Genomic DNA, 12080 nt, shown 5'->3' on the forward strand with positions numbered 1-12080 from the left:
GCATAGTCCTGATGTCTGTATTGATTGTATGCATAAAGCATTTTCCCATCGTATGCACATTTTAATATACTGCTGCACATGCTGCGCTGTCCTTTCAAAAAGTGTGCACATCATGTGCTCACTTAGGCTGGTTATGTGCAGTTTTTTTTCCTTCACTGTTTGAAGACAATCTCTTTCATAGCAAAGACCTGAGACATAATGGGTGCTTGGTGGGTCTTGTCCCCACCCCATTAGAACAAAATGTGGGTTTTTTTTTTTTAATTCAAAAGTGAATAACGTTTGTTCTGCTAGAAAAATGGAGTGTCATGGCCTTGTGGTTAAGGGCACTGAATTTGTGGTCTGCGGGTAATTCTGCAGGTTGAGGGTTCGAGTCCAGCCTGGGGTTATGGTGCGTGTGCTCTTGGGCAAGGCACTTTGTCATTCATTGCTTCTCTCCACCCAGGAGTAAAAGGGTACCTGTGAGGGCAGAGATGGTTATTGTGATTGAATTCAATTTTTTTTTTTCCCAAACGACATCCACATCTTGGTGTACGCTATGGCGTTTTGGACTTTACTTTTACGTTATAAAATTTGGATTTTATATCCCTTTCGAAAAAAATCCTCCGAAGCCTAAAGTTAGAAAAGAAAAAAATTCGGGCACAAAACCGTGATTCGAACCCGCAACCTCGCGATGCAAAATCACGACCCTGTATCGACTGAGCTATCGCACTGCTCGCCAAAACGTGGCGAAAAAAAATAATAATATACCTGCGTACGTATCATAAAAGTATCGTAGAGGTCGCTAAACAAACGTATGCTGATGTAGTTTGGGAAAGGAAAATTCGCCCCCTGCCCCCCCCCCCCCTTGTTGCCAAGAAATCGCCACCATGATTCACTCTGTAAAAAAACTCACTTGAAATTTCCCAAGCACATGCGCCAGTTTTGTACTAAAAATCAATCAATTTCCTAAAAATGTTGTGCTCGGCATGTGATTACAGTTCCTGCTTTCCTAGAACACATGTCCCGGTGGAAATCACAATGCATGTATCTGCTGGTTGCATGCATGACATGTTTTCATAGATAATGCTAAGTACTATATATTTTAATTGTAAAAAATAACACATATTTACACATTCCGGCTACCTACCAGAATTATACCTTATTCACAAGGTAGCCATTTTTGGTTGTGTTCCCTGAATGTATTTTATAATTGGGTCATTCTATAAATTTGGGGTCCAAAGTGTGACATTTTTCCTGACCTTGTTAACTTGGTACTTTGTAATTTGCCATTCAAGCACCATTAAAAATGACTTCAAATGATGTTTTATTTATTGGGTAGGTAGTTTGCTGTTCGTAATCACTCTTGGAGGATGACTGCATTGAGGAGTGAATTAAAATCATAAATCATAGATGTCAGATGTAACAGGGACAGGAACAAAAGTGGACCCCAAATTTATAGAAAGACCCAATTGTAAACCGTTGAATGGGATGGTGTCAGACTATTTATGCGTCACTTTCAAATTTTTGTTTAAATGTGGCTTAAAACATTAGGGTATGTGTAATCAATAATTTTCAATTATTCATCAGAGCAGGCTGGTATTAATTTGAAATGAACCTTATGTCATTGCTTTCATTTCTATTCGCAAGTTCCAAAAATGAAGATTTTACCTCACCTTCAACTTAATATGGCCAAATCGTGAATAAAGCCTAGGTGTTCCAGCAAAAAATATGATATATTTCAAGTCCATGCAGTCCTAATCTGTTTGTTACTATGAGACTAAGGATCAGGTGATAATGCTAGTTGAAGATTAGTCATGAAAATATCTCCCTGAAAAAAATATGACACGCTTGTCATATTTTTGTCATATTTATGTCTACATTCATACATGTATTGTTGGAATGGTTTTCTTTTGGTTCATTTGTCGTTGTTCTTGCATGGCTTCTGGCTTATCAGGGGTATCGTCCCACGGAAAATACAAAAAATGCAAATTTGTGGGGGAAACAGTCCAGACACGTTTGCTAAAAATACTACTACGAGGATATTTTTTTTTCCTGGTTATGCACGTGACCATGTTTATTCTTCTATTTTTTTTTTGTATTTTTGCTTTGTTTCCCTTTGAAATCTGCATATTAAATGGCAAAAAAACAATGTGGCCCCAATAAATAATTAATACAATGATGCTGCAATTTAATGTACCTTTTATTTGCAATTGTTATAATGGAAAAAACAATCTGCCGCAAATGACCCAGACAAATAAATGTATACATGTACATGTGCATATATACATGTAATACACAGGAGACAAAAACTGAAACTTGATGTGCAATATATGTACTACAAACAATATGGTATGCATTACATTTTTTTTTTTTAGGGTCGTGCTGTTATGAAGCTATATCCTGAAACTAATTTTAGAACAAGTATGAATGAATGATACCCCCCCCCCTTTTGGCTCGAATCCAAATCACTTCAGTGAATCTGAAGATGAAACAATTGCTTAATTTCTGCCATTTAAAAGTTCATACTTAATAAAAAATTGGAAGGTCATTCATATGATAAAAAGTCGTAAAAATTTATGAGCGATAAGTTTACATATATACAGGCAAATAGATATTGCATGGATTTGCATTGTCATATATATACAACTAAAGGCCAATGGATATATCTATGGCAGAGATATTTTATGCATATCATTGTGTCAGTATGTCTCATGTGCATTTTGCAACAACAAAATGTGAGGCAATCTTGGCAAGATGCGACAGAACTGGGCAGCGGTCGAAATGAGGGTTTGCGGGTATAAGGAAAGCGAATAAACTTCCCCTTACAATACTGTTCATTACACTTCAATCGGACATTCTGTTGACAAGTTATGGCTGTTTGAAGTTCGCATTTATCGACTTGTCAAAAAAAGTAAAATACTGGGAAGAAAAAGCTTTTAAAGTTTCAAGTTTTGCACATGTACATTTGTAGTTTGCAAAAAATGAAAAATGCCAATTGTTTTTCCTTAAAAACAATTTAATTTCAGGATTTTTAAACTAGTTATTTCAAACATGTGTAGTTGACATATAAAAAAATTACAAATATCAATAAATCTGAAAATAGAACAAAAATCATCCCCATTCGGTTTTCTGCATTTTTCTCCACTCTGGCCTGTGCCCAGTTCCTTCTCATTTTTCACTTAGTGGAGGGTTTTCACTTAGTGGAAGGTGAAACATTTGTACTTTTTGCAGACCACAACAAAAATATTTCACTTCAAGGAAAAAAGTTGAAAATTAGTAAGAATAAGTTGAGTGATTACTTATATGACACACTATAGCAGGCCAAGAACCGCAACTGAATGAGTTTCAGTCCAGCAACCAGTGCAAAGTTTGCACAAATAAACTTTTAGTGCAAATACGATATGTAAGCATACCAATCCAGTGCAGTTAACAAACACACGGCAGCATTTGGTGTCACATAGAGGCCTTTTATTGATGCAGTTTAATGAAATATGTTCAAATTTATGTGTTCCGACGTTTGACAATAATTTTTTTTGGTCCCCAATGCAAGTCTGTGGAGAGGTAGATTCTGTGAATTCTTTGCAAGTTATTTCCTTGTATAGTTATGTATGCAGAAGTATAAGAGGTGGATTGATGCGGAAAAAAATTGCTGAATGGGACTTAAAAATGGTGTGATTTTTGCCTGGCTAATAAAATCAGTGATGAGAAACCACTGGTATGTACAGTACCCTTATGAACCCAAAACTAAAAAGACCTATTTTTCAAGGCTTTTTTTTTTCCAAATCTGTCCAAAGAATCATACAATATTTTCCCCAAATACATTTAAATTGACTGGAATTCACCCAAAACCAAATTACATCAAAGTAGTCAATGCTGTACGGAACTCGATGTAGGAGTATTCCACGGGTTGGTTTGTCATTTTAAAGAAAACGGTGGCTTTTATATCTAAAATGGGATTTAAAATGCACTGACAGAGTGGCACTCTGTCATAGATTCCTTTGACAATACTTCGAAATACATGTACATGTACATGTACCACCATTACATGCTGCCTCTCGTCGGATCTGTGAGGTCAAGGAACTAATCAAAGTTGCTTAAAGGTAATATACAATTTTGCAAACATCAGAACAAAACTACCAAATTATTATGAAATGCATTACTTGACTAGGTATAAGTGAATAATAGTCTCAAGCATCCTGTGAAATCACGGTACCTGGTTTGCTGTCATTTTCAAGAAAAGTAGAATTTTTGCAGAATTTCCAACGATGGTCAGCCGACCATCGTTGGAAAAAAAGTGACTTTTTTCAAATACTGCCCTAATTTACCAAATTTAGTTAGTCCACATTTGTTTGTTTAGCTCCAGTGGGAGGAATACACCACATGTGCATAATGTTTTGCATGCTTATGCCGTGAAGTAGCATGACTCTGCACAAACTACCCGGTAGCAGCCTCTTCCCCCACTTTCCCTTTGTAACCGAGTCAATAAATCCTGCCACGTTTATTTAACATTTTGTTTTGAGTTGTTCATCGGGTTATCATTTTGCCCTCTCCCCATCCGTAATTCTTCTCTACCTGACCAGACAGGAAAAGCAGGTGGTCATGTCGGTCCTTCAGGGTGCAGACCTGCACACCGACTCCCATAGACTTCAGTGATAATTACGCGTACTTCCAAATATTATTTAAAATACTCACAACACTCCAATGTGTTTTACACACCCATGACATGAAAGATTATTTCATAATCTTTCGTATTCTGTTCAATTTGTGTTCATTATCAAATAACCTTTCGGGAGAAAATTCCATCCAAAGATGATCACCCCGAAAAGTAGGCCTGTAGCCCATCGCCATTTTGAAAAATAATGCCTGCGCTCCATTGCAAAATAGAGCAATTTTAGGGTGCAAATTCCTGAGAATTTTTACAGAAATACGAGCTCACACTCCTGAGCACGGCTTCCACCCATATTTTTTTTACAAACCTTCAAATTCATGGCACACAAAATGCTCTAATGGCAAAGACTTTGAGGGTGCACAAGTTGTGATTTGGACCGCGTTGGCAATTCTGGACCCATTTACGGATCTGCACCCCTTAGGTCATACCGTTACATAGCCGTGCACAGTATTGAATAATTCAGTGCAAACAAAAAAGCCAGTACAAAAAAGCCAGGATTTTTTTTTTTTAAAGGCAATGCAAATGTTGGGGAGGGGGATCAGTGCACATACATGCAACATCTATAGCCGCTTTTAAAAAAAAAAACACTTAAACGCGTATCTACCGAAGCCAACTTCAAGTTTAGCCATCATAATTGATTTCCTTACGATCTACCGGTGCATGTATTTCCGCCAAAGAATTATTATTTGGAGAATATCCTCCAGTGATTCAAGAAGACACAGGTATTACACAAAATATTCACTGATTGCCAAATTTTGAGGAATTTTGTGAACAACAGAGTAGCGCTTAACCGTCAATAGTCCCTGAACCGCCCCAAACTGCCCTGCGTGTTACTCCTTGTACTGCCCCACACATTCTTCCGGGAAAAAATATTCATACAATGTAATATGAGTGCTTATGGGTTAAACTTAACCACTGGATTGCCCTCAAAATGGACACAGTTGTACATGTACAAATAACATATCTTGTGAATTACTCTTTTTTCAGTAAACCAATCTCTTTTCTTTTGTTTCCAACACAAGCCTTAGTAACTTTTTATTTCCGAAAAGATGAGCAAAGAAACAAGTTTCATTCATAACCGAGAAAAAAACTTTAGGAACCAACCTTTGGGTGGGTATTTGGGATGTTTGCCGTCCTTCCCTGGCCATTCAACGCGGACCGTCCCAAACGGCTTGAAGCAGCTCTGAAGACCAGCTGAATAAAACAATCAGAACGTGAAACAAATCTTTACTCTGATATTATGAAGGTAAAACAACGGGACATTTTACAAAGTACATGGGCAGCATTTTCATACTTCTTTGGGTAAAAAAATTGGTTTTGATGTGGATTAATTTTTTCAAACAGACCAACACGGACTCAACCGTACATGTAAGCCTATTCACGTATGCTGCCATCTTTGAGGCCATCTCTGGTAGTGATTTTCTGTGACCAAGATCTTTGAAATATGCCAAGCAAACAATATGAAATACTAAATTTTGGCAAGCTCTGGACAAAAATTTACCTTTAATAAAGTACACCTTTAACCCCAACTCCCTAGGGGGTGTGCAAAATTATATTGAAATTGGAGGATTCAGGACTGTTAGGGCTATGATAGTAAACCTTTCAGAAAGCTCAATGAAACACTTTAAATATGCTCTCATACCTCGCCAAGTCTAGGTGTTGCAGACAGCAGTTATATTTGGAAAATATTTCCAGGCAAATTTCTTTCCTTCCCTTAAAGATGAGCAATGTTTAGGCTTTGTCTTGCTTACTTGCTGAGAGGGATACATATCGCAATGCACTCTCATCAGCGCCATGCCTGAAATATCTGAGGGTGTACGTGCCTCAATGGCAACAATGTCACAACGCCCCTCCGAATCTAAAAGAAAGGTGTGACTAAATACATGTACAAACATGCATGTTCATGTGCATGTATCCAGAGATATGCCGTAACTGCTGGGCGATGATTGAAAGGTTAATAATACATGATTTAGGGGAAAACAAGCATGCCCTGCTTCGGGCAGGCTTCCAAATAAGAAATTCATGTCACTATTAAAGATATATTCAACACACTTAACACTTCCAGGCCGGGAAAAAACCCATAATTTGATCTTTCCTTGACAAAATTTAGACGGAAAAATGTTCATTTTATCTGTCATACAGCCAAGAGAATGGATGCCTGTTAAAAATAAATTACAAAGAAAACCACCCCACCCTTTAAAAATAACAGTTTATCACTTTAATCCGTGTAAAAGTTCTGTGTACATGCATGTATTCAGGTACATGTAATGCAATTATTGAAGCACTAGGGCCATCATGTGATGCGCTTAATTAATGAGAAAAGAATGCCACAACACTCGAGAATCTGAAGGATACACGTGGGCAATTCCAGGGTTACGAATTGAAGTGTAATGTCCATGACAGAGCCAATTAACCATGATATCTAATTATTTATTGAGAGAAATGATCACAAACTCGGAGTCTGTTACAATCTCCTTGACCATTACTGGATGATGGACGTATACGAATTGAAAAAAATAAATACATTTCAAGGTTTATTCACTGAGCTATCAAAAGGATATTACATATTTGTCTATTTCATAACAGACTCTGAATCTAAATAAATTTTCTTCATAGAAATGTTGTCCAAGAAACAGATTAATATGCAGATTAGGCCCACAAGTGCGCATAATTATTTCTTCAATCAATTCATCATCTCTCATTTAAATAAATTGAACAGCTGATTTGTTCTGTTGATTGGCAAATTATATAAATGCAGACAACTGAAGGTTCAACAACCAAATATCTATTCAATCTTTCTTCGTCTTCCGAAAATATTTTTTGGGTTAACCAAAAGGTTACCAGATTCCTGTCTCTGATCGAATAACAGACTGATCATCGTGGGCCTATCGCAGATTTGACACTACATGTATGTCTGTTTGATCTTCAAGTTATGATTTCTCTCATTCAATGTCATCTGACAATGCATCTATTTTAAACACTGCCATGTTTCCTTGATTCATATCTGGTCTGAATCCTGGGTTCAAATAAATATCTGGCACGGATACGAACTTTTAGTTTGTGAAGCTGCATTGTATACCAAATGATATGTAACAGACAGCATGAAATGATGTTCTACCAGTACAAGTCTAAACATGTCAATCAGTGTCATAAGCGGCACGGGGGGGGGGGGGGGGGAATGGTCGGGGGGGGGTCGGGAGGGGGGGGGGGGTGTCTGGGGGTCCGGGGGTCCCAGGGGGGTCACAGCTTGCTCTGATAAACACTATCATCGCCTCGATCTTAAATTTTGCCAACCAGAATTTGACTAGAATGTTCACTCTTCAATATCAGCGCAAAGGTTCAAGGAAGGTCAAGACAAACCCACTAGTAAACCAAAGGTCCTTGATTGAACTTTCCCATTAAGAAATAGCTATTTTACCTTCTGTGATGTCCCATGGCACACCTCCTAGGAAGACTTTACAAGAGTACGTAGGGTTCTTGTAAGCTCTCGGTGGTAGAACACCGCTCCAGGTACATGTTGCTTCACACATTGCTGTAGACATAAGGGAGAAAAAGAGCATGGCTTTATGAGAAGAAATATTCAAGTCTCTGAGAACGTCATTAAAACTTTTGCCACATCATTCAATGAATGATCCAACAAGTCTGATTCTTTTGAAATGATCATTAAATTGCACAAAGAAATTGACTGGAGCGGGGTTTTAACCTGTGACCTCCAGAATACCGTACCAGTGCTCTACCAACTGAGCTATCCATCCAGCTTTATGTTGGCAGTTCTCCAGTAAGTCAATATCTTTGTTCAAGGGCACGAGTCGGAAGCCGCAAACCCACATATACCATGTAGCCCGGGATCACAACCAAAGTAATGCTAGCAACATTGGCAATGCTGCCGTAAAGGAAGAATTTTTCTTCCGTCTTCACTGCCTTCAAGTTCTTCATCTTTAGAGGATGCAACAGCTTTATACTAGTCTGGTTTCCAATGCATTGTTCGATGGTAATATCATAACACTATAAGTTCCGCAATCAAATAGTCTCATGCTCCAAGTTATGGCTCGTCTATTTTTCCTGTTCTGTTGGATTACAAGGAAGAACTGCGGATCAAATGGCCAAATTCACTGTAGATTACATTGCACATCATCAAATCTTGATGACCGCAGTGCAAAGTTTGTAATTTTGAAATGGTTTCCTGAAGTTCCCATACCCCCAAAAGCACCCTGCCTGCTATTCCCCATGGGTTCCGTGCACAAGTACCCCCTCAACGGTAAGGAAGGAGAGTTGGGGGAGACCACTTGAAGTGACAGTCGAACGCATTACCGACGACGCCAGACGCTCGAGCGAAGAGGCTATGGCTTTGTGCACACTCGGCATAAAATTAGTTGTGCGTACTTCGCGCTATACGCGCACGAACCAATACGCTCACACAGTGTGTCCCATCCACGGGGCTCACGAAAGTGGTAAATAAGCGCCCTCTATTGTTTGCGCACAGAGCCCATATCACCTGAAACCACTCAAGCACTGTAGTTTAATGGATCCAAAAGGGGAAAAATACCATGCAATACAAGATTCAAGATGCAACAGGCTCTATGTTAAGATGGATTTTTGTTGTTGTTTTTTTTTGAAAGGTAAAATTCCAACTAGGCTTCAGTTCCAGAATACTGTAGGTTGAGTCCAGGTGAACAATATTTCATGTATGTATTGCAGGTACCGGTATTTCTCAGACGCGGACATTCTTTGTTGTTTTAATGTATCTTAATTTTCGTAAACCTGATATCCTACCAGATATACAGGTAGAAGACTAGCCCATTGTACGAAATTTGCTAAAAAACTCAGTAAAAAAAACTCCGCACTTGTTCTTTGTTGCCCCCACTGGATTTGAAAGCCACGGTAGATGTCTTAGAAATACTCATACAATTTCTCAAAGTCCTGCTAGAACCACCCAATTTCAGAAAAGTCCTATTCCCTTTCTTATTGATATTATAAATCTATAGGTAAATTTTTCTCACTTTTAAACCCTTTTATGCACTTGAAGTACATTTCAACTTTTAAGAATGTGGGCTGTTTTTTTTAGTGATGTGAATGTGCGTTTCTTCATTATTTATTTTAGAGTGCAATATTGGGACATGTGTATAATTGGTATTCTATTATCGCAATTTTACTGTTTTGCTGTATTGATATCTTTTATATTATTATTTTAATTATAACATGTAATTTGGTGGTCGTTAGGCCCAAAAAAAAAAGCCTCCGGTTTCTGGTATGGAGCTTGCCCAAAAAGTAATTTTTTTGCTTCAAATGTCGGCTGATGACTGCAAATGGTGCCCGACTAAACTTAGTGCAAATTTATGGGAGTCCAGAGAGACCACATAAAGCTTATTCTCGACCATAACCCAATCTAAAAACACGTTAAAATTGTGCAGCAGCAGGATTCCAGTCAAACCAGTGAGTTTGGCGGTTTTGAGACATCATCTTTCATTGAAAAAAAAACTTTTTCATTTTGCCGACGCGCATGGCTACGGCGACGCGTGCGCATACCAGAAACCGGAGACTTTTTTGGGGGGGGCCTGAGATGAATGAAATAAAATCTAATCCATCCAAGCAATGAATGCGCAAAAGGTTTACTCATGCCTATCCTAGAGATACATGGAGCGAAAACAGGTAACAGCCAATTTGTTTAGTTGTGTTCAAGGGCGGATCCAGGGGGGGAGGGGGCCAACGGAGGCCATGCCCCCTCCCCCCCCCCAAAAAAGAACTCAATTTTTTTTTTTTTTTCATTGACGTTGCAATAAAGGCAGGCACTACCCAGCTACCCGTTTGACCTGGCTTGCTTTGTACAGCTTGGCAACAACATCAGATTGGTGGTCAAAAAGCACCAGCTCTTGGTCGCACACAGAGAATATAGAATCGGTTCACTAAAATGCAACCGAACCAGACTGTAGTTATTAGAGTCATCAGGTTGTGATAATTATACCCTGGATATTCATTTTTATTAGCCGGCGTAGGCGCCATCATTAATATATTTTGTATCATAAGGGTTTCAGTTTTGTTATAGATACATGTACATGTAATTTCATGCTTTTTGTGTGGAAAATAATGAATGTACATGTACGAGGCATTACTTTACTGGAGTATTTGTATTTTACACTGTATCTGCAAAGGACTAACTCAATAGAATCAGTTTCCATGGCTCTTTTTTGAGATTAATAAAAATTGATCAATATTGCTCATATTGCATTTTACTTTATGATTTACTCAATTCTTACAAAAGTGACTTTTTTTTTCATTTTTATCATTTTATGTACATATTCTGAACACATGAACCTTTTACGTGTACATGTAGCTCTACTACATTCAGAGAACTGTATTGTAGTTCATGCTTGTAAACAAAATAAGAAATTACATTTGTGACCAATACAGTCGATTTCCTAGAGGTCATTCAATTGCAATATTTGAAGTTAGCATTAAACTGAGCATTAAACTTTCACTTTCAGTTGGTTTTTTTTTCATAACTGTGCTGGCTCCATTTTCTAATTAAAGAAAAACAAAAGAAAAACAATCTAAGGGTTATGGTGTTGGTTTTATTTGGTCATTTTCCCCCCCCCCCAACAAATGCTGTCTGCAAATTAGATCCAGGTCTGTAAAAAGTTAAGGGCAGTTTAGCAAGCATACGTTTACCATCCAGTTACTGTACCATCCATAGTGACTGGCAGTATCTGGGTAATATTCAGATCATTTAACAAGTCGGTCGCTTTGAGTAGGTTATCGGCTTACTTTAGAACGCAGTAGACCAAATCTATATCCTTCAGTGCATTTATTTATTTGTCGCTTTATTTTAATTTTTTTTTATTATTAAACATGATGTACATGTGTTCAAGTGTGGCTTACACTAGTGCACGGTGGCCAAGATGTTCATTTTTCAGACTTATTGTCTTTTCGTAGCTAGAAGGGTTACGGTAAAACGTTGTCAATTTTAATTCCCGGACAATGAATAAAATGTACAAGTTTTGAAATTTTTGTACGAACAAAAAGGAAAACTAAACTAGAGGTTCGCGTTTGTTGTTACAAATGCAGAGTGGTCGGGCAGGCATTTATTTTTCATTAAACACTTCCGAGTTAAGTTATGATATTTTTATGTAAGAACAAAGGATCAAAAATTAAATCCTTTACAGTACGATCATTTTTTTTGTGATAAAATTCAGTAAACATTCTATGTACACATTTAAGTTATTTTTGGCTTGATGACGTAATTATTCAAAAATGGAAAGTGAATACTGATTTAGTTTGGAGTGGATACACGGAAGTTAAATAATGTATGAAAATATGAAAAAATGTAAGTGTATGTATTCATAACATCTAACTTCCAGTTTGATAACGTCACAGTATTTGGAAGCATGCAAAAAAGGACATTGTAATGGATTTAATCGTTATTTGGGCTACGAAG

The 12080-nt window shown here is 37.7% G+C and overlaps 1 protein-coding gene across 1 annotated transcript in view; it reads right to left on the reverse strand.

Annotated features, from left to right (window-relative positions):
• The window catches only part of LOC119719990, a 51821-nt gene that overhangs the window by 15384 nt on the left and 24357 nt on the right, over nt 1-12080 (reverse strand). Inside the window, exons 5-6 of the mRNA XM_038189480.1 lie at nt 8067-8180; nt 5753-5842 (exon numbers count right to left, since the gene is read on the reverse strand). Coding sequence (XP_038045408.1) covers nt 5753-5842; nt 8067-8180 — 204 coding nt within the window. The remainder of the gene's footprint in view (nt 1-5752; nt 5843-8066; nt 8181-12080) is intronic.

The sequence above is a fragment of the Patiria miniata genome, unplaced genomic scaffold (assembly GCF_015706575.1).
Source record: "Patiria miniata isolate m_02_andy unplaced genomic scaffold, ASM1570657v1 HiC_scaffold_9, whole genome shotgun sequence".
In the NCBI taxonomy this organism is placed as follows: Eukaryota; Metazoa; Echinodermata; class Asteroidea; order Valvatida; family Asterinidae; genus Patiria; species Patiria miniata.